At 40.2% G+C, this 27458-nt stretch overlaps 2 protein-coding genes across 4 annotated transcripts in view; one reads left to right on the top strand and one right to left on the bottom strand.

Moving 5' to 3' along the window:
* Nucleotides 1-973, top strand: part of LOC109924412 (transcription factor CP2-like protein 1) — a 37223-nt gene extending 36250 nt beyond the window's left edge. The window contains exon 15 of the mRNA XM_048614784.1: nt 789-973. Within this exon, the coding sequence (XP_048470741.1) occupies nt 789-826 (38 nt within the window). The 3' untranslated portion in view covers nt 827-973. The remainder of the gene's footprint in view (nt 1-788) is intronic.
* A 10097-nt stretch (nt 974-11070) lies between these two features.
* The window catches only part of LOC109923003 (F-box/LRR-repeat protein 20), a 123020-nt gene continuing 106632 nt past the window's right edge, over nt 11071-27458 (bottom strand). For all 3 annotated transcript variants that reach the window (XM_048614493.1, XM_048614492.1, XM_048614494.1), the window contains exons 13-15: nt 23533-23589; nt 21127-21339; nt 11071-19308 (exon numbers count right to left, since the gene is read on the bottom strand). In XM_048614493.1, coding sequence (XP_048470450.1) covers nt 19201-19308; nt 21127-21339; nt 23533-23589 — 378 coding nt within the window. In that variant the 3' untranslated portion in view covers nt 11071-19200. The remainder of the gene's footprint in view (nt 19309-21126; nt 21340-23532; nt 23590-27458) is intronic.

Below are 27458 nucleotides of genomic sequence, written 5' to 3'. Positions count from 1 at the left end.
CATGTCCCAGAGGTTTGTCACAAAATGTCTGAACAGGTCGATACCAAAATACATAAACAAGGATTGATGGGCTTATGATTTAGTGGTGGTGTCCTTACCTCCAAGCAAGGAGGTCTAGCCATGGAGGTGCATTATGACATGTGGATTAAAAATATCCTGGAGAAACTAGGGTGGGTCTCGAGGGAAAACAGCTGCTCTTTAAGCTGATCCATTTTGAAGCACTTTTTGTGCGAGAAGGATTCACCTGGCACTCAAAGTGTCACCATTGGTCTCTCTATTCCCAGTGCACTGGGGAAGAGATTGGCTGGCAAATGAGCCGGGGGCCGGTCCTTTGATCCCTTTAGCCCTAAGAAACATATCTATCTCCTCTTTGAACACAATGTCTTGGCCTCAACAACTTTGTGGCAGGGGATGCCACAGACTCCCCCCTAGATATTGCTCCTCATCTCAGTCCTGAATAGTCTACCCCGTATCCTTAAACTGGGACAGGAGAGGTCTGAAAGCATGGAGTCCTGCCTGTTAGTGAAGAACAACTGTTATAACACATACAGTGTACCCAATGGGAACCATTACTACCTCAGAGCTTGTGCCCTCAAAGTTTCAGCTAATAACCCTACTTGGGATCCTAACCTCGCTCAGGGAAAATTTAATCTTTGAACAGTAAAAAGGCACTTCTAAATAACCCTGTGATTACAAGTGGAGCATACAACATAATCCAGTGGGCAGACAGTCATTTGCCTTTCTGTGATTTCACTGCTGCGTTACATAGCTGTGTTGTTCCCTTACAGTGGACAGCTTGGGTGGCTACTACATGATTTTAAAATAGGAAGCAGAGAGCCTTTGCGTCTGAAAAAGAAATTAGTGAAGTTGTGAACTTTCATCTTTTACTCCAAGAGCAGCAGGAGCACAGATCAACAGAAATTATTGCACAATCAAATCAGCAATTGATATCACAGAACAGAACCTCCTCCAATGTCACATCATTGAGCAAGGCAGGAAGATTCACCTGGAGTGCTTTGGGTAGGGTACAAGGCTGTGCGTGATAAAATATCAAGTTCTTCCAACATCCGCGTGGACGTTTTATTGACTGCAGGACGTAGCCAATACGACACAAACCATAAAACAGCCAGTTATATGATATTCATATGACAGGTTTTGTCTCCGAGCTGTACTGCGCTCCATTTCTAAAATTATCCTGTGGAGGTGCACATGTGCTTTCAGTGGGTATCAGAATGCAATCACCTCCAGACTGGGTGCATCATGATACCTTTTTTCATTTCTAAGGCCTCTGATTGGTAATGTGCCAGCCTCTGACACCCTTTGGGCTCATCTTGAACTTGCAACAAGACTTCCAGCAGAACACGACAACCCAACTCAAACACAGTTCACCAACCATTCCCCAAGAGGGAAGTGAATCAGAGAAGTACATTAGCAATAGTGGTCTATTGGGAAAAAAACCACATTGGAATTTCATACAAAAACAGCAGCAACCAAGGTGGACACATTTTAAAGTCAATCTATCATGACTGCCATCAGCATCCTCCAGCAGATGTTATTATCATTTGAAAACTATGTAATAACCCATTCACTTTCCATTGGTAATGTCAACACATTGTCTTGTAGGTAATACGTATTTAATCATTGTAAAGATGTAAACATTTTATATAAGAGATGTGAAACCCTTTTTTTTTTTTTAAAAAACACAAACGTTGTGACAAAGACATAAATAAAAGACATTTTACACCATTTCAGAACAGTCCATTCTTTATAACTTAGATTTCTTGACTTTATAGTAGGGGTCTAGATTGGTGTAGACTGTGTGTTAGAACAATTGAAACACACTCAAAATGTCCCTCCATAGCTCATTCAGATCCATTTGCTTTTCCAAACTGTCTCCCTCACTCTTCCCTTCTTTTTGTTGAATCATACTCATGGTTGCCATAAACTGTCTGGAATCTCATCCAAGTGGACCTCTAGCTCACATTAAATTCCACGATGTAACTCAGCATGGATGGCATCTAGCTGTTCTCACTCATATGTCCACATCTTATCTTTTTAGATCATTCATTGCGCAGGCAGAGGTATTTAAGTGCCCTGACCAAGTACAGATAATCCTGCACATACCCCAAGTCAAAGCTGAGATCATCTGGGCAATGTGATTTAGTACTACAACTTCTTTCTCCCTCCATGATCCACTACTACACAACACCCAATACTGATGGTTTCTCACTGCTCTTCTCTTGAACACTGATAGTATCGAACACAACAACCCCTCCTTCATGCACTGTAGGAGCATTATCTAAGAAAGTTGCCTATAATCTGTTACAATCCTAGAACAGACCAACAAATTTAAGTTATAATTGAGAGATCTTGTCTGGGATCATGTCGCAATCTGGTTAGGGTTCGATTACATTTATAAAAAACCTAAAAGTTGACCAAAGTTGAAATCCAGGGACTCAGTAAGAAAATAAAGCATTAAGATTCAACAGTTTTAAACAAACAACAAACTTGGTTTTTTTAATGCTAGAATAGTAGTAGAATTGACAACTTCATTCTTGCATCCAGAATCATCATGTGGAAAATGTAGGCAATAAACTGCAACCAAACACACCTAGTGCACATCAAATAGTAATCCAGTGGATTTCCCAGTAACTCTCAGAAGTTGATGATACAATAAGTCATCAAATCTCACAAAACTTCACAAGAGTTTCACAGTTCTTTTTTTGATCTAGCCTTGACACTTCCTTTCAAGAGATATTTTGACACAGACTGCCTCAAAGACTGCTCTTATTCTGGTTGTTCACACTCTCTCTCAGCCTACAGTTCCCCTAAACTCCGAAACTGCATTCCAGCAGTTATTCACAAGCATAACTCCAACTTTTCAACAACAGTTATCTCACTGAGCCTTCACATAGCTGCGTAGTTGTCAGGTCTCGCTGGGGTAACAGGCTGGAAATCAAGCCCCACTATTCTTAGAGTCACACAGAAGTTCGAGATTTTATAAAAAGCTGTGCAAAGGTCTCTAATTTACCTGTCTTTAAACCCAAGTTGACAGAATGCAAGAACCAAGTTACTGTACTTAAACAATCATTACCTCAATCCCTGGTGTGAAAACAGCCAACGAGTTCACTGAAGACTCTCCGAACAGCATCCCACCCAGACTCACGCCCTAACCTATCCCTGCATTTCCCATGGCTAATCCACTTAACCTACACATTCCTGCACAAGCACACTACAGGCAATTTAGCATGGCCAATCCACCTAGCCTGCACATCTTTGAACTGTGGGAGGAAACTGGAGCACCCGGAGGAAATCCACGCAAACATGGAGAGAATGCGCAAATTCCGCACAGGCAGTCGCCAGAGGCTGGAATCGAACCCGGGCCCCTGGCGCTGTGAGGCAGCAGTGCTAACCACTGAGCCACCATGATGCCCCATTACTATCTATCATACATATATTCTAGCAACAGGTAAAAAGTATGAACCATCAACATATAACCTTATAAAACTCCCCCTACATACATATGAAGGCCAAAAAAAGGTGTTCTGGGATGGAGGGAAAAACTGGGGGATGTAGTCCGAGAGTTCCAGTCTGCATGGTTCACTGAGAATTCTTCGGCTTGTTAGGACTTGTGGCTCATCAATCTCATCCACAGGTACTTCAACTCATTGGCAGAAGGCACAGAACAACTGATTCACAACTTATAAAGCCTCTGATTCATTGGTTAAAAGTGGCAGCGTCGAGCAAGTGGTGAGGACAAACAAAATGCCATTCTTCACACTCTGGATTTTTTTTTAAAAAAACTGCAGATCGACACCACTCAGAGATTTGAAGGCTCCTGATATCTTGTTCACACACAAAAGCTGTTCAGCAACCCAGAAGCCAATCACAAAGCTGTTGACAGGCAGAAGGCCTTCGTCATCAACAGTTGGTCATCACTCCACAGACCAATCATTACTTGCTGCCAGCCAAATCTTGTTTTATACACACCCTGGTGCTAGTTCATCTGTAACTAAACCTCCCCCACTGGTTGAATAATAGGATAAACAGTACTTGCTTGCAGTAAGTGTCGAAAGCTTGCTTTTAAAAAGTGCAAGCACTTCGATAATCTTTGGTTTGTTTCCAATTTCAGTCCACAATCAAATTACTGAAAAATAAAGAGATACGTGCTTTACAAGCTCAGTCGTCTTTTCAGTAGTACAGCTTATTTCAGCCTTGCACTTACTTCTTTCTCTCCTAGGACTTCCGAGCCCCAGCTAGATAGAGCTATTGAACTGCTCTCAACTTCTACACAAACTCATTAGCTCAGATCCTTTTCCTGCAGTATAGCTAAATATCGGCACTTAAAACGCAAAGGTTATATCTCTCTCTAAGTATCTCACAATTCACTCAGTCCCTGTATCTAGCATGTTGAATTAGTCTTCCCGGACCCCTAAACTGTCCTGAATATCTTATTAAAAACCCTGTCCTTTCCAAAGGGCAGAATTGAATATTAACACTTAGAGTGTATTCTGGACATTACATTTCTCAGAGAATGCCAACTTGTCAGTACAAAAGAAATGGCAGTTACAACTAGAGAATTTCCTTTCGTAAAAATATGTGTGTTGTTTCTAAATCTTAAAATACGTTTGAATGAACAGTAAAAGATATCCAATTTCAATTGCTGGCTTGCACTCACTCAACACGCAACTGAACTAATACGAAAGGCTGCTGGAAAAATTCAGCAGGTCAGGCAGCATCTTAGGACAGAAACAGAGTTAAAAGGTTTTCAACCCAAAATTTTTTCAGAACCAAACAGAAATAAAACACTGCAAATTTTAAGCCTGTGGAAGTTAGAGATGGGGAGAACAAATGAGAAGCTGTGTGATAGGATCGATGCCACGGCAATAACAAAAGCTTTTCTGAATCAGCAGCCAACAAGACAGTTAATGTCTATAGTACAGAAACAAAGGGCATGTCCCAATAGCACATGAATGGACTGTGTAAAAACCAAATGAATATAAGAAGGGATAAAGAACGAATCAAAACAAAGCCAGCACACCAAAAGTAAATGAAGATGAAGGTTCCTTGCATGGAAGTGCGCGCACTGGGGATGACTGAGAAGTGGGCTAGAATATCACAGGCAGAAACAGCATCTGTGGAATAGAAAGTAGTATTCAATGTTGGCAACAGGCACAAGCTGCTGGAAGTGTCGGAGATGCAGCACTTGCTCCTTCACTACCCTGCCACTCTCACTGGCAAAGGCCCTAAAACTCACTTCGTGAGTGAAACGGCTATTTCTTTGGCCATTTTTCAACAATTTACTGTATTCATTGTGGTCACCTTGAAACAAAACACAAATTTGAGCAGCAGCTTTGCAGACTACCTCGATTCTGTCTGCTAACGTGACTCCGACATCCAATGGTTTGCTATTTTCATTCCACATCTTGTGCTGAGCTTTATATCCATGACTTTCTGCGCTGCTCCAGTGAAGTTCCAGGTGAACTTGAGGAACAGTAGTGCATCTTTCAAATCAGCCCTCTGCAGCCTTACAGACTTCATATTGAGCTCAGAAATAGCAGGAACTACAGATGCTGGAGAATCTGAGATAACAAGGTGTAGAGCTGGATGAACACAGCAGGCCAAGCAGCACCAGAGGAGCAGGAAGGCTGACGTTTCGGGCCTAGACCCTTCTTCAGAAAATGGTCTAGGCCCGAAACGTCAGCCGTCATATTGAGCTCAGCTGTTTTACATCATCACCTTTGATTACATCTTGCAATATGTGCATGATTTTGCTAGGTTGGTCTTTTCCTTGTTTCTTTCTTTATCCCTTCACGTTGTATTCAAATGGTTGATATTCAGCCATTCATCCCTCGTTTGATACTAGCCCCATGAATGTTCTTTGGCGGTTGCATCATGAAGTCATTTGCAGCAATATTTAATCTGTCCTGCCCCTTCACACCGGTTTACAGTTTGATCGCTGTATAGTTCAGTAGAAAGGTTATCTCAATGTGAACCATCAACTGTTGCTCCCTATTGATGCTGCTGAGCTCTTCGAGCATTTATCTTGTTTCCATTTCAGAGATTTCCAGGGTGCGTTATAATTGGCTTTGCACAATCGGAGTAAGTAGTTTTATTTATGGTCTCAAAAATCACATTGGCACAGTCTAAAACAATTGGCAACACATGAGGGAAGATTTACTTTTCATAATTGTTTTTAAAAACAGACTTTAATTTTTAAAATTAAATCTTTAATCTCTTTACCTTTTTTCCTCCCGATTTCAAAAGGTTTTGTTATTTTGCTCCTCCTATGCATGCTCCTGGGTTTCAACAAAATACAGCCTTTTATCAGTTGCCAGATCAAACAGGCATACTTCAGGAAGCTGTACTTGCCAAGTAGCAATTTCACAACACAGCTCAATCTTTATTACTCTAATAAATCAAACAATACAAAGAAAATGAAATAAATGTCAAAATCTACAGCGCAAGATTCAAGCAATGGTCTGTAGTGCAAACGTACAATTAACTTTCACTATCATAACAACGTCCCAGCGAATATTTAGAAATACAACTCCGTTTCATCGATGGAAATCTGGTTAGGTTTTTGGAAGTAATTCCAGAGTTTAGCTGAAGGCACAGTTGATATCAGTGGATGTACAAGAGGCCAGAATTTGAAAGGTAGAGAAATCTTAAAACTTGCAGCGTGAAGGACATGAGAGGTTGGAGGGGGCAAGGCTACGGAAAGAGGAGATTTTGAAAATCAAGAAGTTGCTGGTCTATGTAGATCAGCGAGCACAAGGGTGATGGATAACTGGGATCTTGTGTAAGCTATAAGGTGGACAGCGGAGTTTGGATGAAGTTACCAGAGACTGAGAAGGCATAATGATAAATTAAGACAGAAATCTGGAGGCATTTATCGTTCCTGAATCATTGCCCTCTGCTAAACAATTAATGAAACATGTAGTGAGAATTCTTTGGTGTAATTCTAAAGGATGTAAAGGAGTTCCTTCTTCTCTTTAAGTAATGAGAGAAGCTGCAGGTCAACATTATATAGGAAATCATTAACTTCCAAAAACTTTACTTGCCTTAGGGGTGAGAGAGAAAACTCCCTGGCACTTGTATGTTCCAAAATTGATGGCTTGCTTCATTCTATTTTTGTTGCCTCTCAGAAAAGTTTGTAACAAGCCTGCAGGTCAGTTTTGTGCAACACAGCACTATCCAAGGAGCTCAGGTTAATGGGCCAGTGCCGTTTGTCCTTTTTCTTTTAAAGATAAAAAGGTTAATCCTGGAGAAAATGAAAATCAACTGTCAACCTGGGTTCAGGTGAAATGTTAATTCCAGGATCTGTCTGCTCCCTCGGGTGATACCAAAGATCCCATGGTGCTATGCAAAAAGATAGGATGTGCTTTCCTAGTGTCTAGGCTAATCGTCACTTTTCAACCAACATTAATCACTGAAGAAGACTAGCTATTTATTTCACTACTGTTTGTATGGAATTTTGTGTTTACAAATTGCCTGCTGTACTTCCTACAAGAATAAATACACTTCAAACAAAAGCATTTAATTGCTGAAGTGCTTTGGGATGTTTTCCAGGTTGTGAGAGGTACTACATAATTGCAAGTTTCGTTTTCCTTTGCTACATTAGGTTCTGAATACTGTTTAACTGTACATTGCTCTATTAACAAACCTACCCGCCATTCCCAACAAACACACTTCTACTTAAAAGTTGCTGTATATGGGTGGCACGATAGCCAAGTTGTTAGCATTGCTAGCTCAGAGTGCCAGGGTTCAATTCCAGTCTGAGGAGTGTGTGTGGAATTTGCATATTCTCTATGGGTCCACAATGTGCAGGCTAGGTAGATTAGCCACGTGAAACACAGGGTTACAGGGATGGCATGGGATAGACAGATCTGGCAGGGATGCTCTTTGGAGGGATGGTATGGACTCACTATGTCAAACAGTGTGCTTCCACAATGTAGGGATTCTATATACACACAGTCATACAGCATGAAAACAGACCCTTCAGTTCAACTCATCCTTGCCAACCAGGTTTCCCAAATGAGTCATGTAGCTATCCTAGGTCTTTTGAAATGTTGTAATTGTACTCACCTCCACCGCTTCCTCTGGAATTTTATTTCATATACACACCACCCTCTTGTGTGGAAAAAGTTGCCCCTCAGGTCCCTTTTAAATCTATCCCTTTGTACCTTAAATTTATGCCCGCTAGTTCTAGACTCCCTTGATTAACTATTAATTACAAAATTAGAGGGAGCGAGAGGGAGAACTTTTAGTTTCAATAATTAAAAGGCAACACAAAGTTGACAAGAGTAGTCACAAACATGTGTAGCAGTGGGAAGGGGCATTAAATTACTGAGACTGGAGAATTTGTAAATCAAAAGTTAATGACGTTAAAAGTTAATAAAACCAAAGGGTCCCAATTAACAACCTCTCAGTACTGAAAAAGGTGATCATGGAAACAGGAAACTACAGATCTGTTAGCCATATCAGAATCTATCAGAGGATGTTATAAGTGGACACTTAGAATATAAGGAAAATAAGAAACATTTCTGATGGAAAAATTATGTTCAATAAATTTGCTGGAAATTTTGTTGAGGATGTCACTGATAGAGTAAATAAGGGGAAACTAGTGGATGTTGTGTATCTGAATTTTCAGAAAGCTTTCAATAACATTTCATACAGGTTAGTAAACAAAACTAAACCACGGGGGAGGTGGTAATGTTTGGTATAAATTGGGAACTGGTCAATGGGGTGGGAAGACTCCTAATAAATGGAATTATTTTGACTTGGCAGGCTGGTGACTAGCGCAGTATCCCAGCCGTTCATAAAATCACTATTAAATATTTTGATACGATAGCCAAATCTAATAGTTCCAATTAGATGTTTTTACTATATCAGAATGTGTTCGGAGAAGGATGCAAAGAAGCTTTTCTATAGGGATTTGGACAGGCTGGGTGAGTGGCTGACGGAATAAAATGTGGATAACTGTTAGATTATTCACTTTAGTAGAAGGAAACAAGGTGCACAATAAACGAGATGCATTGATGTCCAAAAGGGACCTGGATTGCTTTGTTCGTAAGTCATGGACAACTAACTTTCAGAAGGAGGAAGAAATTTGGATGGCAGATAAATCTGTTTACTGTAAAGGTCAACATCTCGAGTACAAACGTACAGATGGTTTGCTTCTATTATATTAAAATCTGTTAGCTCAATGCTAGACATCTAGTTTGCGATGTGGAATAATGCCAACAATATTGGTTCATTTGCTGCACTGCTGAGGCTCCATTAAGGATCTCCTCCTTCACTTTTACCTTCATCTGGAGTGTGGTGACCCTCAAGTTAAACCACCACCAGTCTTCTCTCTCTAATGATATGGTGGATGCGGAGATTGGTGGGGTGGAAAGTGCGGATGAAGGGGATCTTGTCATGCTCAAAACGCTTCTGCCAACTCCAACCAGACCCCACCACCCAGAACATCATCTACTTCCCATCCCTCTCTGCCTTACGCAAGGACAATTCCCTTCACCACTTCTTAGTTCGCACCACACTCCCCCACCAATCACTCCAAGCCACCCGGTACCTTCCCATGTAACCATAAATGATGCAACACCTGCCCACACACCACCTCCCTCCCCTCCATCCAGGGCCACAAACAGCCCTTCCAAGTGAGACAGAGCTTCACCTGCATCACCTCCAACCTAGTCCATTGCACCCGCTGCTCCTGATGTGGTCTTCTCTAAATTGGTGAGACCAAACGTAGACTAGGTGACCATTTCATGGAGTATCTTCGCCTGGCCCGTAACGGCGAACCTAACCTCCCGGTCACCGCCCATTTCAACTCCCCACCCCACCCTACTCCCCCTCCCCCTCCAGTGTTGCAGAACCTCAGAACATAAATTTGAAGAATACCTTATCTTCTGCCTGGGCACCCTACACCCCGGAGAACTCAACATTGTTTTCTCCAATTTCAAAACGACCTTTCCACCCATCCCCCGGCTCCCCTTCCAGCTACACCTCCTCCCTTCCAACCGCCAACCAGATTCATCTCAACCAACCAGTTTGTATCTGCCACCAGTGTCCGCCTATTACCAGCATTCCACTTCCGCCCCTTTATCTGCAGCTCGCCCTACCCCCACATCCAGTCCTGAGGAAGGGTAATAGCCGAAATGTTGACTGCTCCTTTCCTCCAGATGCCGCCTGGCCTGCTGCGTTCTTCTAGCCTCCTGTTTGTCTACCCCCTTCGTTATTTCCCAATTTCAGAGCAGCATCACTGCTATATTTTCACAGCAACAATCATAATATCACATTCTGGATATCAGTTGACACAAGGTGTTTTGATGCGATCACATGCCCTTTGGGACAAGGTGCAACAATCCAAATTTCATACTGATGTCACACAGTGATTTACATCTTATTAATCTGGACTCGGTTTGAACACAAGGTTCAGCAGTGAAAGGGCAACGTACTAAACCAGTGGGGTACAGTAACAGATATATTAATAGATGAATAACAGAAACCTAGACTGATGAAATGGTGACATGTTTAAATGCTACAACAATAACTGGTGAATTAAAATTCAATTAAATAAATCTGCAATTCAAAAAAAAAAAAAAATTGGCATTAGTAATGGACACCATAAAAACCACAGGATTGATGTAAAAACCAATATAGCCCATAGTCTGCATTAGGCTTTGCCTGCTCTATGTGACTGTAGGCCCACAACAACGTCTTTTCAAAAAGGCAGCTTATTAATGCCACCAGCTTAGAGTGTAATTATGAATAGTCAATAAAAATGCTGGGCTCACTAGCAATGTCTCCATTCCACGAATGAACTAAAAAACAGCCTCCAAGTGTTTGAAATGGAGATAAACACTTTCTATTCAACACTCCACATCTCAAGGGCTCATTTGGTTTTAATGCCTCATGAACCTCTCAAAATTCTTCAACAGCTTCATGCAGAAATTGGCATATCAAACTTTGGCTGGTGTTTCAAACCCTAGAAGAAAGCAATTACTCAATTGTTAACAATCACTTTTAAACTGTTATAAATTTTCAGAAACAAAAAAGACACAGTAAAGGAAATACTCCACTATTTAATACATTGGCATTATATTATGAACACTCAGTGTTTGAGAATATTAGCACAGATTACAATATAATTGGAATACAGTATGTACAACACAGGTTTATATATAAGGGATTGAACAAGATTTCAACCTATTTACCAAACGTAACATTTAAATGTAACACATTCTTTCAAAGCTGAAACACAAATCATCAGGTTATTTCTCAATAGTAAGGCCTGTATGGACTCACAGCAGCAATGAAATGCCCAACTCACCTTGGCATTGAGAAATGAGACAGACAGCTGACAGGCTTTACTCTCACTCAGTGGTTAAAATTTGAAGAAAAAAGAACGTTAAGACTTTTTTTTTTAAAAAGTGACAACATTATTTAACTTGGATTTCCAGAAAATTACAAAATGGGAATGGTCAGAGCGAAAGAAAAGCAAACGTTTAAATCACGGGTTTATATGCATCCAATCTATAGATAGTCCCACTAGATGTGATGTACACAGGAACCACACAGAAGGAAGAAAATTTATTATACATCAGTTTAGGAAGAGGGAACCAACTCTGACATTATTGTGCCATGCAACCATACAGGCCTCACTAAACTGACTCTGGACCAGGTTTGTTTGCAACTCATTTAATTCTCATTTCCAGGTGGGGAAAAACAAAAAAGACACTACTGAGGGGGAAAAAAAGCAAAGAAAATTAGTTCTACATATTTGCATACATTCCAACCACTCCCATTATTGAAATGTATCATCCCTTCCACAGGCAGCGGCACTGACTAGAGTGTCTGTCAAAAGTCACATCCTCAATAACTAAAGACTTCAATCTCTTACATAATTTATAAAGCGAATAACCTTGATGGTTAAGGCCGCACATCACGCTAATGAATTTTTAAATTTTTTTTCCTTTTTACAAAATATATACATACTTAAAATGATTTTTCTTCAAGTAGCCTTTACCTTGCATAAATAAATGAACTGCAGTTTCAGACAATGCTAAAAACGTTTCAGCTCCGATTATGTTGTAGCTTTAAAAAGCTTTTACTCCTGATCATGTTAACCCTTTCACCCACTCTCTACCTCAAATTAAATTTGCTCATTGCAACAAGGTCCTCTATTTATCTCTGAAGTTAAGCTTATATCAGCAGTGAAGCAGAGTGTGCTTCTGTCAACACAAAGGTTTATATGTTACTGTCTTCAGTTTGTCAGTTCTGTCCTCTTCCTTTCCCCACTTGATGACAACTCACATTGGGTTACAGTTCCTTTGCACAAACAACTGCTCAACACACAACCTCCTACAGGTTATTTAATTATGATTTGCCTCAGTCTATTCATTCAACACTTGTCCTAAAGTTCAGTTATTGCAAGGCATTCAGATTCCCTTACCAGACTCTTCACTTACCTGGCCCATAACATGGATTCCAAATGCAGGTCCAGTTGACTATCCAATACCCTGGATTCAAATTGTTTCATTTATGCTGCTAAGTTTTCTTTCCTCATGGGGGAAAGGAAGGACTGGGGGAGAAATCTAGAGACCTTGTTCCATTGAAACCGATAGAACTTGGAAGTTTCAAGCATCAAAATGTAGGCAGGAATCGTACTTTAGAATTACAGGCTGAAGAGCTTTTTCACAGCAGGAGGTTCAAAAGTTTTTGCTGACAGTTCCAATCAACATTCCAAGACATTTTTCATTTGAATCCAATTTAAATTCACAACTCAAAATAGTCAATGTTTTATTAGCACTTTGCTCTCTTCATTTCCCTTAACAAATACGTTAAAGCTTAAAGAACAGAACATTTTTAAACACTTTCCACTTAAGATCTAAAAATACCTCAGTTGCACGTGGATGGCTGTGGTGATCATGTTGGATTTCAAACAGCAACACCTCAGATCTGGTGTTAAGTTGGCCCAGAAAAATGGGTACTGTCACTTTAAAAATGGAAATAAATTATTCACCTTTCTGTAAGATTGCATTGTAAAGAAGGCTGTCTCCCTACAGCACATACCACCACCCTCCAATAAGAAAACTCCAACCTTAAAATGTTTACACAATGCTGCAGTGTGGAATTAGTCTCAATTTCCAACACAGCTGATGATTCTATTGCTCAATTTAAAATGGAAGCAGCAAGTGGCATAGTAAAGCTTGGCAGCTGTAACAGCTAAAGCCAAGAGCCACTGATCCATCCCTTTGCTAAATTCAACTTCAGCTGGACAACTAAAGAATAAAACATAAAAGGTAATCTAGTTAATCACCAGGATTACCAAGCGAATCCATTGGCAGTTCTTGTGTAAATTCAGAGCTTGAGCAAATATTTGCTCTTCAGAATGCAACAACTCAGGCAAATCACAAATCAGTTCTCCGATTATTTAACTTAATACCATGCCTTTACCATATTAGGCAAGCACTCAGCAAAAATGTCAGCAACACTTCCACATTTTGCGCACCAATAGTGATCTTCAGAAAATTGTGAAATTAACATTGAACTGGAACGATCTTTTTTTTTCTTAAAAAAAGGCTGTAATCTCATGTTTTACCAGGAATGCATCTCACTGTGCAAAGCAACTTGGCAAAGCAATCTCATCTGAGGAGATCTTCCACTTATTTGATCTCGGAGGTGCAGAAACACCATTGCATAATACTATATCCTCACTTTGACTGCACTGTCACTTCACCCCTAATCCCTCTTTCTGGAATGATTTTTTTTTTAAAAAAAGTCAACAAGAGGTGAAATGAGGTGGCCTGGTTGCTTGGGTTTCTATTAGTCAATGCTTCCACATTATTTCTTCAGCTTCCTTTGTTAACTCACTCTAGTCAGCTATTTCTCAAGAAAGAGCTTACAGTGCCTCCAAGTTTAGAATTGTAGAGATCGCACTCCCTCCAGACCACAGGAGACTCCCACAACTTTCTATTAAAATAGATGAATTACCACTTAAACCACACACGAAGGTACAATGATCATTTGCATTCAAAACTGCATGCCATGGGGCTGATGGACTGCACTGATGTGACACAATATCTTCCATTCTCATGCTTTTGAAAATCCTGCACATGCTCAGAATAGCAGTATAGGTTCCTCGTTAGCTCTGCTGTATCGGCATTATGTTAAATGAGGCATGAGGGCACTTTGTCCCACACACAGTGAGAGCATCAGTGTTTCAAATTTCCAGCAAAGAGTTTTGTTGCTGTTTATTTCATTTTTGAATCCATCCACGTTATGTTGCAATAGTGACTCCACCTATCGCTTAATATTCAGCAATATCCATTCCTGTATTCGTCAGGAATGTCTTATCATAACAAAAGTTCATAATTTCTATGCAAGCTCAAACAGACTTTTATAAATTCATGTGCGGTGGGGCTTTAACTGCAGGGATTGGCCAAGGTCAATCTTTGTGGTATTGTGTCTTTTAAGATGTGACTGCTGCTGGCTAGATCTACATGGTGGTCTTGGCCTATTGCTCAAAAAGTTGACTCATCACAGAGTGCTTCAGGGGAAGTTCTCTAGCTTCTCCAGTGTCCCAACACAGCAAAATCCTGCTTCAGTAATAGCCAGTGCTCTTGAATTCTCGGGCCACAATATTTTTAATGATGAGCTATCCAGGAGTTAGCAACTGCCACATGCCAAAATTGCAAGTGGAACAGCTGGCCCTCCAATCACCACCAAGCTGTTTTACCATGATGTTGTTATTTCAGAATAATTCCGGGGAAAGACAGTCAGCTTAAGTTTATCCATCCAGAAATACAATCAAACTCCCTTCCCTGTTTCTGCATGGGCACTATTTGAAAACCAAATGTGGATTATTATGGATGTCAAAATGGACTAGATTGCGATTCTGTAAGAAACTTTGAATCACATCTCAAAAGATGCATAGGAATAGGTCAAATCAGTCTCTTGAACTTATCTCAGAATTGCATAAGATTGATCCCCCTACTTCAATCTTTGGGGGATCTGTTCAGATGGTATGGCATCCAGCACAGCAGAGAATTTTCAAATGGGAACAGGACATTAAAACCATGCACGTGATGCCGAATATTATGCCAATAAAATATAAATGCGGGAAGTATCTAACAAAACCGGTCTTAAGTTCGTGACAATGGCTGTTGACGGATCAAACTATATCAATTTTCCAAATGTTTGGCCCTGTTACCATAGCAGAAGAAAAATGGGAGCCCCGTAAACAGCTATAGATGCCACTGGCAGCAGCTGGGGATGCCTTTAAGAGATCTAGACAGCAACAAGGAAAATAATGTGCATGTAACTTCTGTCTGCATAGAGCATTTACTACAGTGAAACATCAATGTGCTGACGGTAGACCAACAGACAACCCACAGGGACATTATTCACACAGGATCAGGTTTTAAACTAGAAATACTGAACTGAAGGGCCAAGCAAAAATTTGTATGTTTGAGAACTTGAACCTTGCATCGTGCCTGCAAATGCTGATGCCATCATGAAACCCAAATCAGAAGTGCTTGGGTATTACAGACATAGCCATGTTTCTCTTAACTCCTAAGTCATCAACTAAAGCCTTTGGAGCTTATCTTTACTGTAGGAAGTGGTGAATTACTGTAGGAAGTGGTGAATTAAATGGATGGCACAGCACTGATACCAAGTCAATGCAGGACATCTGATATTTAAGATATATCCTAGTGGCATATTATGAACATGGCATGCAAGTCAGCTGTAAAAACAAGCAGCATTTGCTGAAAGGACTCTTAGTGCAAAGGCATTCCCGTTAGGCAATATTTAGAACAAGGAGGAAGAAAAACATACAAAACAAAAACTGACAGCTTCAGCAACCACAAAGAAAGAAAGAAACACAGTTATAAAGGAAAACTGCAAGTGAATTTAAACTTCATCAAAACCACCAGTGACCAAGGTCATGTAGAGAAGCAATCCACAGCCAGAGTACGAACTTGGCAAAATGTGCTCCAACAGGAATTTGACTCCCTCTTGAACACTATTGTAACTCTGGTGGAAAAACCACGTGAAAACCCTAGTCATAGGTTTCAGTGTAAACATGAGAAAACTGATCTCTCACCAAAAGTTATAACAGCCATTTGGGAGCGCCCCAAAATAAATGTATGTTATAAATGGGTGCGAACTGGTAGAAAAACAACATGATTAGTTCTGTACTATAACATATTGTGCTCTAAAAAAATATGACTAGCAAAGAGGGAAATAAATAAACATAATAAAATGTACAAATTTTCTTAACTATCATTTTACCATTATTTTCATCTTACACGCTGTTGTAAGGGTCATAATATATTGAGAAATTGGGATCTAAAGTAGAGGAAAATAAATTTTAGTTTTCAGTGCTGTGAAAATCTGATCTGATTTTCTTTGATAGCGTTCAAAGTACATTTTGACCTGAGTTCAAAACACAGTTTCGAAGTCACAATTTCAGCTAAATGACCAGCAACTTGCCTGGGGAAAGCAAGTACAATCAAGAGGGCAAGGGGACATTTGAGACAATGGAGAACAGGCTGGAAGCAGATTCATGCAGGGGAAGAGGGCCCCAACAGCAAAGGTTTTATTAGCAGTCTCCAATTGTTCAGGGCTAGGGAGAAGTACCGAGTTGCTTAGAAGTCAAAGAAAGCTCCAGAGGAGAAAAAGTCATCCTACAAGACTGTTGAAGACATGAGTTAAGGGAAAAGAACTTGCACCAATGCACAGAAATTTGAAAGGAGATAGATTATAGCCACACCAGTTGAGCAACAACCTTAATGCAGGGATTGAGGTGAACCTTAGCTGACATTTCAGAATCTGCAAGTGTATTGCTGGGTTAAGAGGGATGAATCTTTCTTTCGCAATGAGATTATTCCTGTAGTTCTCTATCAATTGTAGGGGTCTTTTTCCTAATGAACTGTTCTGTTCTTTTGTCAAGCATACACTGGCAGCATCTTGCTAATCTATTTAAGTGATTGACCACCACAGTAAATAAAAAGAATAATAAAACTTACAGTCTATCAAGCCAGGATTTACTGTGGGATTTAACTTGTCCAGTATTACCATCAGTTAGGGTCATAATAGTACAAATGCCAGGAAATATGTATCTACTGCAATGATTGTTATTTACACTGCTGCTAGATGCTCCACGTACATTTGATTTGTAAAAGGGTATTTTTTGGAGGGACTGGGCTCGACGTCCAGCTAATGTTCCGAAGAATGGTCACTGGGCTCAAAACGTTATCTGATTCGTCTCCACAGATCTGCCGAGTTTCTCCAGCAAATGTGTTGTTTCTTTTCTCATGTTCCACAGCCCTTTCTGTTCACCACTGTACAGACTTAAAACAGTGCTGAGACAAACCACAAATACAGCAACAGTTCCAGTCTTTATTTCTCCAAAACCTAGCTCTTAGCACATCCCACTTCCTTTATTGTAAAGGCAGCCTGAAAGTATTACCAATTACCAGCAATACAACTTACTCAAAGAAGTAGGACATACTAAGGTCTGGGCTTTGGAAAGATAAAGATTGAGGCATTTATATACCTGTGGTTTATCTCAACACTGCTTCATCAGCAAGTCTGTACAGTGAACAAAACAGGCCATGAAATAGGAAAGACATCGACACTAGTCCCTCCAAAACTACCTTTTAAAAATTAAATTGCACAGGGAGCACCTGTAACAGTGTGAATACCAATCATTTCAGTAGACACATATATCCTGGAATCGGTATCATTATGATCCCAACCAATGGCTTAGGAAAGTGTCACTGATCTTCTAGATTCAACCAAGTTTCTATATGCTCAATAAAAATACAAAACATGATGCATGCTTTCACTTCCCTCAAATCAAAATGAAAAACTTTAACATCTTCATTGCACAGTTTAATTTTAAGAAGTTATCTGTATTTAGATCCAGCCCTGACATCATGAGATGTGCTTTAATGCAAGTTTTAAATCCCATGAATATGGAAAAACAACTTACACATGCTGGTGTGACTCAGTAGTGTTTTAAACCTGAGACAGGAACCATAAGCTTGGGAGTGTCAATGTGGAGTAATACAGTACAAAACAAACAGAGGTCACTGGATAAATGCTAAAACATTTGTTCTACATTCTTCAAATTATTAGAAAAAGCTTGTCCTTTTTATTACTTAGAAATAAAGAGAATCATTTAGCTAGTAGCTAAGTCATAAAAAAATTTATCTGTGTTGAATTTGCTGGTTTCAGTCAGGAGGATGAGTGAAATATTTTAGTTTTCACTGGCCATGGTCACTGAAAACAATTTCAACTCAGGTTCCTGACCTGCATTTCTACCCAGCAACCGGGGTCACATTTCAAAATGACAACAGAGGTTTGTGTCTGAACTGAACCCATCTGCGAATAGCACAAGCATATTTAAACAGCTCACCAAAACTCATGGGTCATGGTTCTCACTTTTTACGCTAGCTGCTTGCTCATGGCACATAAAACTGCATGCGCTAAGGAAGGTTTCAACATGGTCAGGTGGGGAGAGTCAAGGAAATATCTTTTTAAAAAAGTTCAGAATGGTAAAGAAGCTAAAGGACAGGAGGTGGACGAAGACAACTAAAGAAACTTGAGAGAGTTGCACTTCTAGAAGCGGCATCCAATAACCTTCTTTCCTCAGAAGTAATAGCAGGATCCACTGTGGGTTTGGACCAACAAAATAAAACTCAGTACAAAATTTCACAGCCAAGAATTCAATTATACAATTCTCACCCTTTACCATGCAAAAAGTGACATGAGTGAGCAAAAGGGTTAGGATGCAGTTTAAAACTTGGTTATGCCACCTAGCACTCTTGTACTGCCAACTTGACTTATATAATTCGGAAACAGGTTAAAGATTTTTCCCCACTGCATTACATGAAAACCAAAATTTCTTTTTTAATCCAACATTGATTTTAAAAAAAATAAATTATCCATATTTTTGGGAAATCTCTGAATTGAATCATACAGTGACAGAACTAGTAAGTGGCTGCACCCACTGACATGGGAATCACCCACACTGCCTGGTAACCATGTGATCCGTCATAGCCACAGTGATTGGACAGTCCTTACTGTACAGCCCCACAGTCCACCAGGATCACCACTGATGATGCATTCAATCGTCTCCATTCTAATGCTATTTAAATAGATTTGCAAAAAGTAAAGTAGGTGTCATAGAACGATGCAGCACTTGCAGAAACGCTGCCGACCACCGCTCACTGATGCAGGAGGGGTCACTGGGGCGAAGTAAGCGTGGACTTTGATGTTTGGTAGGTGCGTCTGCAATTAATTAAAAAAAGATAAGAACCAAGTTTATGAACTGTATGTATTCAAAACAAATAAATAGTACAACTTTATAATTCGCCACAAATTGAAATACCATCCATCCAAAGTCCAATGTTATCAGTTCACATCTGTATGGCAATGCATTGTTTGAGGACATTTACCAATTTCTGCTGTCAGAATCACTGGTCATGCTTTTAGCACTGAGAGAAGCTAGTGGGGAGGCGGAGAGGGGTTTTGATGGTACATTTACAGCTTAGGGGCTGCGACTCAAAAGGCTTGCATGTACATAACCAAATCAGAAGGTTGTGGTTTCAACTCCTGTTCCTGAGTCTTGATGCCAAAATCCAGGGTGGTACTCCACTGCAGTACTAAGGGAGCACTGCACAATCAGAATTGTTGTTATGATTCCTCATTTGAAAGATGAAGCCCCTTTCATTCTGTCAGGTAGATGCAAAAGTTCTATTCTGAATTGGGAGTTCTACCCTAATCTCCTAGGGCCAAATTCATATCTTTTTCAATCAAATAATTAGAACAGATTATCTGGTCTTTAATTACATTACGATTTGTGGGACCTTGCTACGTGTGTACTGGCTGCCTATTGTGACTCCATGCCAAAAGTATTCAAATTAGCTAGAAAGCATCCTGGACTCATGCAACTTAGTGGAATTCTCTACCTTAGAGGGTTGTGGAAGCTCAAATCATTGAGCATGCTCAAGACAGTGATAATTAGACTTATAGCTGCTAATAACATGGAAGGGAAAAATGGCAGAGGTAAATGATCTATAATGGCAGAGCAGACAAATGACCTACTCCTGCTTGTATGTTCCTATCAAAAGTGCTGTGATTTCTAGCTCTTTCCTTCAAATATCAACATGTCTATGTCAGAGTCTTAAAAATGGAAGTAGAAAACAAAGCTAAGCAAAATCATCCTATTTACCTGTCATGCTGTAATAACAGACCAGTGCCACTAGATGATGCTACCCATCAGTGACAATTACCTTTTGCTCGAGTTTACCTTTGATCTACCAGCACAATAGATGCAGTGGCAATTTCTGTGCAGTGAGAAACATGGTTCACGTTATACTGGACTCAAAATGTTAACTCGGTATCTGTGCAGCAAAAAGGTCAGACCTGCTGAGTTTCTCCGACGTTCTGTTTCAGATTTCTGGCATCCACAGCATTTTGCTTTTTTATGATGATGATACATTAAAAGTGTTCAGCTGCTGCTTTCCTTCTGAACTACTGCCCTCGAGTTAAGACCTACCCCTTTCACAGCAAATGAGTAGCCAAATGTGAGCAGAACTACACCGAGATAAGACACGCAAAGCAACCTGAACCACAGTACCTGCAGGCACTCAACAAACCCCCACCAACCAATGAAATCACAGACAACGAAAACAGAAATTCCTGGACAACCTCAGCAGGTCTGACAGCATCTGAAGAGAAATCACAGTTAACATTTCAGGTCCAGTGACCCTTCCTCTGAACAGAATAAAATCAGATCTGATCTCTGGCTTGAAAGGAACCTCTGAAATAACTCATCCAAAGTTTACACACCAACTAGACTGGAGGACACGCATTCATAAAGTAATTGTGCATTTTACCCAGAAAACATGATTTTCCTCCTAAAAGTAAACCCTCTGATCTGCATAAGAAACACCAAACAAGGCTCACGATTGCACAATAAAAGCCATTAAACACGAAATGTGGGATAGTTGAAAATTGTGGACTATGTATTAGATTCTAGCTACAACCTAACGAATGAAAACGAGTATAGTTCAAACAAACAGACCAGGAGAAAATGACACTAACCCGAAGTCTCTTGATCCCAGCACGCGTTATCTGTTGACAGTCATATAGCTCTATTCTCTCGAGACTGTGACAGTTCTTTAGATGTTCAAGTGACGCGTCAGTGATCAGCGGGCAGTTATCTAATTCAATTACTTCCAATCGATCATGAGCACAGGCCCCATTCCCAAGATGGCGAATTCCGTCGTCAGTGATCAATTCACAGTGTGATAAACTCTGCACGGAGTGGGGGGAAATGCATCAGATACATTAGCTCAAATTTGTGCAGTGCCTGCAACAGCAAAGCTGCCTCGAGTATTTAAAAGAGATGAATGAGATGTGAAAACCGATTCCATGCCAGGAAGGGATAGATCAGTGGACGGATTTGAAAAGTTTGGTTAAAACGAGCTACAAGAACATTTAGGGTGGGGAGGTGAACTGGGATTAACAAAGGTACTTTGGCATCTGGGGTTGAAGCGACAGAAAAGGATACAAATAAGGCCAGAGTCAGAGACTTGGAGTATTCAGGTGAAATAAGTGGGAGGGTGAACCCCTGATCAGATGGCACTGGGAGAAGGTGAAAGAGGGATTTAAATCCAGGAGTTGAAATCATTTAAAAGCACAGGTTCTTCAAGTATAGAAATGGCGGTGGTTTAAAAGTCTGTTACATTCAGGTGCTACCAGCCCAAGCTCCTATTTAACATGTTCCAAATCACCACTGTGATGAGTTTGTTTGTTTTTCTATCAAATGGAAGTTTCCTGCAAAGGACGCTTAGTCACATTCCAAGTATTTCGGAAACCTTTGCCTTCCGGCATTTGTTAGGAAGAGAAGAAAGGGGAAAGCGGCACATCAAGCAGAGAACAAATCCTAAAAGTCAACAGCATAGAAAATATGAAGCCATTATAGCAGAAACAGCAGTAAAGTCATCTCACACAATTAGGGGAAAACATATCACAATAACAGCAGCAAGCCATAAATCTCATTAGCAGAAATAAGAGAACAGAACTGTTTAATGAAACAGTCAAACAGACAGAAAAAGAAGAAGAACAGGCACATAAATCTACTGCAGAATTTTTATTATTGAAGTTGGGTGTCTGCCACTGTCAACTTTTTACTTTTATAGGGTGTAAGTAGGGCCTCTCTGGGGCAAAAATTGGACATGACATGATGTTAAGTGATAGACTGGAGCTATCAATCACAAGAGGCAGATTTCATAATCCAACACTTGAGCCATACATGTCCACACAAGTCCACACAACTCTAGATACGACTGCTGATCATTCAACCTGTCAGTATTTTAGACAGATACATAAGAACATGAGGAATAGGAACAGGAGTAGACCATTTGGCCCCTAGAGCTTGTTCCACCATTCAACAGGATAGCGGCTAATCAGACGTTCCTCACGTCCACTTTCCTATGTTTTCTGCCATTATTCTCGATTCTCGATCCCCCATACTGATCAAAAATCTATCTCAGCCTTAAATATACACAAGACTCTGACCCCACAGCTCTCTGTGGAAAGGAGTTCAAAAGACTGTCAATCGTCATAGAAGAATTTCCCATTCATTTGTCTTAAATTGGCATTGCTTTATTCGGAGACAATGCTCTCTGGTCCTAGGGTCTCCCATGAGGAGTAAACATCCTCGAAGCATTTACCCTGTCAAGCAAGGCAAGAGCAGTATTGCTATTTGGCTTAAATTATCACTGCAAGTCAATGTCCTAGTGGCCAGAGTGGTTATTGGTGGGTGAGCAGCAGGAAATGCGTCATTCTTCCGTTCTGAAGTTTTAACAGCACCTAAACATACTCGGCATCAGAGGGAGTTAGGGAGGAGAGCAGGAAGGGGAAGAATCAAAGGAATGAAATAGAACAAAGATGCGATATGGAAGTTATCACGATTTGCAAATTGGAACGATTTTGCATTTCAATGCTGCGCAGGCTAGAATTTTGAGAACACATTGAAATATTATAAACTCAGATGAATCTTGAGGAAAGCATCTTATTATAATGATGAGCATTAGGTACAGATGCTGTGTTGGAACAACAAAGGCTAGAGTTCCTGTATCTTTGCTGATCAACATATTCAAGCCTTTTAAAGACGATTAAGAGAGAGTTGATCAAGAGGAGGAACTAATCGACCCTAATTTCTACGGAGGGGAATTCAGAACACAGTACATCAAATTACAAGTTCAGAGGCGATATCAAGAAGCACATTTCCACAAAGGATAGTGGAAATCTCAAACTATGTCTCAACAACTGGACAGCAATTGAAAATCAGAATGAAAACTGATAATACCCTTGCCTAACAAGAACTTATTGATTATGAAACCATAGCAGGTAGATGTAGTTATGCTGCAGATCAGCACAACCGAACGGCAATGACGAAAAACAACGAACCGCTCCAGTTCTTATCTTTCTGTTTCTACTCACCAATACTTGAAGCCGTGGGCAGTAGATGGAAAGCTGAATTAAAGTATTGTCTGTAATCTGTTGGAGAAACAGAAGTAAATTGAACGAGTGAACATGGGTCACTGAAATATACTGCTCATACTTTCCTAACACCATGGAGAGGGTAGCTTACCAGCACCTTTTCAAAGGCAATTAGGGATAGGCAATATGTACTGGCTTAGCCAACAATACCTACATCATGAATGAAGTTAAAAAGAAAAACACAGCTGGGGTCCAATAGCCATTTTACCACGTTTTTCTGATGGGGATGTAATATTTGCCTCTTTTGATAACTGATAGAAGAGATGGTGCAATTCTTAGATGCTTCTTCACAAAGGTAACTGTCCAAGTCAAAATTGTTAATACTTAAAAAAACAATTTATTTCTTCACTTCAGTTATTCTTTGATTCTCTAACAAGAAGTGAACAGCCAGTTTGTGCCAAGTCAGCAAGGTTTAGGCAAGGAGGAAAGTAACAATTTCTTTGGGGAGAAGTGGACTTTGATCATTTCTTGGATGCAAGCTTTGGTACAGGTCCAATAGGTACTGTCCAATTTTGCCATAATGAATGGCTTTGCAGGGCACTTTAGAGGGGAATGAAGTAGTCAGGAATAGGAGTTACATTTAGGGCACAGACAGATAGGGCAGCAGGCTTTTCCCACCCCCCCCAAAGTGCATTATTAAATCAGTGGGTTTTATAACCTTGACAAATTCATGGTGACTTCTACAAATACCAGATTTGTATTTTCAAACTTTTCATAAAACAAAAATTAACATTTCCAATTGTCATGACTGAATTCATGCTTTGAACATTGAGTAGAGGTGCTGGTGTTGGGCTGGGATGGACAAAGTCAGAAGTCACATGACACCAGGTTACAGTCCAACAGGTTTCAGGGCACTGCTCCTTCATCAGGGTGAAATGGAGGGAAGCATACAGGCTTATGTACTTCCCTCCACTTCACCTGCGATAGGGTTAGGGTTAAGGAGCAGCACTCCAACAGCTTATGATTTCAAAGAAAGTTGTTCAACTATAACCTCATGTCGTGCGACTTCGGACTTCAGCATTAACAGTACAGTAGCATAACTACTACAATATAACACCCCTGCATGGGTTCCTGCTTCCAATTAAAACTCAGTGAAGGCCCAATTTTGAGCTGTCAAATCTGCCCCTACTCTATCCCACTTAGCATGATGGAAGGGATCCTCTGCATAATGGTCCAGCTATAATCCCCTACATGGGCGCTGAATATCCCACCAGCACAAAAATCCAGGATCCTATGCAAAGACTGGTCATTAAGGACAGTAACGTTTGAAACTGTAACTTTGAAAAAGAATTGTTCTCGTGAAACAACTAGAGTAAAGGGGAATGCTGCTGGAAAAGGAAATATCCTACTTGCTGCAAGTTAACATGCAGCGTGTGTCATGTGTAAGTACAAGCTTCGTCACCAGACAAAATGTGTCATGAGGAAAACATTAAATTACGATTGGTACAAACAGAATTCCATATCGTTCCAGAGCTTTTGGTTGAGCTAAGTTTTCCAGGGATCTTTTAATCAGTCATTACTGCAGCCTTGCAAAAACAGACATATCATGGATTAATTTAACATTTGATGGGCAAAAGGTGACCATACATATTTCACAATATATTATATCAATTTAGTTCTGGCTCCTATGAGTAGGTACGTCAAGAAATTTTAATTTTCAATGCTAATGTAAGGCTGGAATGAGGTTAACGTACGTACGATGGTCCCAGAATTTTATGCACTAAAAAGACCAAAGGCAAGTAGATATATTTTTTAAGAAGTTCTTTCAGGAGACGAGAGAGTGTGTCTTTTGTTGCTCATCATTAACTGCTCTAGAGTTCTGTAGGTGTTCCACCCAGGGTTGAACAGTAAAATCTTTAGTTATTAGAACTAAAAGTTAGTTAAGTTGTAGAATTTCTGACTGAATCAGAATGGGACAATGGACTAAACACAAGATCATTAAAAATCGGAGCAGGATTAGGCCATTCAGCACATCAACTCCAAGGAAATTGTTGCAAGGTTATTTTTAATGAAATACATCATATTTTGGTTTTAAAAACACCTTCAAACACGAGCTACAAAATGATTATCCAAAACGAAAAATAGCAAACTACGAAAAATAGCAAACTACGAAAAAAGATACTGAGTTTACTCGTCTTTAAGTAAATGTTTGTACCTACTTAAACCCTGTAACCTGCAGGGTTGAACATCTGCACAGAAAACAAACAGCTCAATCTATATTGGGCTTCATCAGCCATGGTCTAAATGTTCAGCCCTAGCAATTGTTCCTTAAATGCAAAGATCATACAGGTTGTATATTTCATTACAATTACATTGCAATTTTAAATTAATGCACCAACTGAACTAATTTTCCTCTGCGTTAGGATGTTCTGAGCCCCTGCCAAGGTTTAAACACATCATTAGGTTAAAAAACCAGCACAATACCGAGAGAAAAAAAAAAGTGCTGCACTGTTAGCAATGGCATTCTTTGGAAGAATCCTGGGTATTCTCGTGATTCAAGTTGACATTCCCCATTCAGTCGCACCTCCCTGCCTCAATCACCTCTAAAACAAGCTGATAAACTGGTCATTCGTCTCTCTCTCTCTCGTCTAATGTCACAAGCACAGAATGGCACATCTGGTTGCCAAACGAAGTTATTTGTGGAAGGAATTTTTAAATAGTTCAACATAATAAAATCCCAGAAAAATACAAGAATGATTTCAGTATAGACGCAAAGTAAAGTAGTGCAATATGAAGTACTTTGTTACTCATTTACAACTCTGGCTGGTTAAGGCCCGTCTGCCAATGACTGATATCAATTCTGAACTAAAGACGTTCATGTTCATTCTCAGCAGCTGCTCGAGAGTTTTAAAAGCACTGAAGCTCAAAGGTTCTCTTGTTCAGTTAGATATAATCTTGATCGTAATACTTGATGCAAATGATAATAACTCAGATTAAGCGGAAACTAAACAAACAATCTTCAACTGCAGAATCACAAGTGTCAGCTACAGCACCATAATTCCAAGCAATTAAGCATTGTTACTCACTCTACATATCTGGCTACAGAGTCCTCCAGCAGAGAGAGGCCCTTCTGCCCAAACTGATTCAGGTCAACCAAAATGTCCATCCACGTTAACCCCATTTCCCTGCACTCGGGCCATATCCTTCTAAACCTTTTCTATCCATGTATTTGTCCAAATGCCTTTTAAACATTGTTAATGAACCCATCTCACACCTCAACCATTTCTGCTGATAGCTCATTCCATATGCGTACCACCTTCCATGTAAAAAAGTTACCCTTCAGGATCCCATTTATTCTTTCCCCCCTTACCTTAAACTGATGCCCTCTAGTCCTCGATTCTTCAACCCTGGGAAAAAGACTGAGTGCATTCACTCTATCCATGCCGCTCATGATCTTACACACTTCGATAAGATCCCCTTTCAGCGTCCTAGGCTCTAAATAAAAAAAGTCCTAGTTTGTCCAGCCTCTCCCTATAACTCAGTCCCTCGAGTCCTGGCAACATCCTTGTAAATTTCTTCTGCACTCCTTCCAGCTTAATATCATCCTTCCTATAGCTCGGTGACCAAAACTGAACACAATACTCCAAGTGCGGCCTCACCAACATCTTGTACAACTGCAACATAACTTCCCAACTTCTGCACTCCATGCCCTGACTGATGACGGCCAGTGTGCCAAAAGCCTTCTTCACTGCCCTGTCTCCCTGTGACTTCACTTTCAGAGAATCATGCACCTCAACCACTTTCGCAGCAATCTTCAGCCAAAGGTACCAAGTGGATGATCTATCTCTGCCTCCTCCAGTGGTCCCCAACATTACAGATACCAGTCTTCAGCCAATTCAATTCACTCCATGTGATATCAGAACAGG

This window comes from Rhincodon typus, chromosome 30, assembly GCF_021869965.1.
Source record: "Rhincodon typus isolate 14 chromosome 30, sRhiTyp1.1, whole genome shotgun sequence".
NCBI lineage: Eukaryota > Metazoa > Chordata > Chondrichthyes > Orectolobiformes > Rhincodontidae > Rhincodon > Rhincodon typus.
Note: the sequence above shows the minus strand (reverse complement) of the source record. Positions and strands in the feature narration are given on the sequence as shown.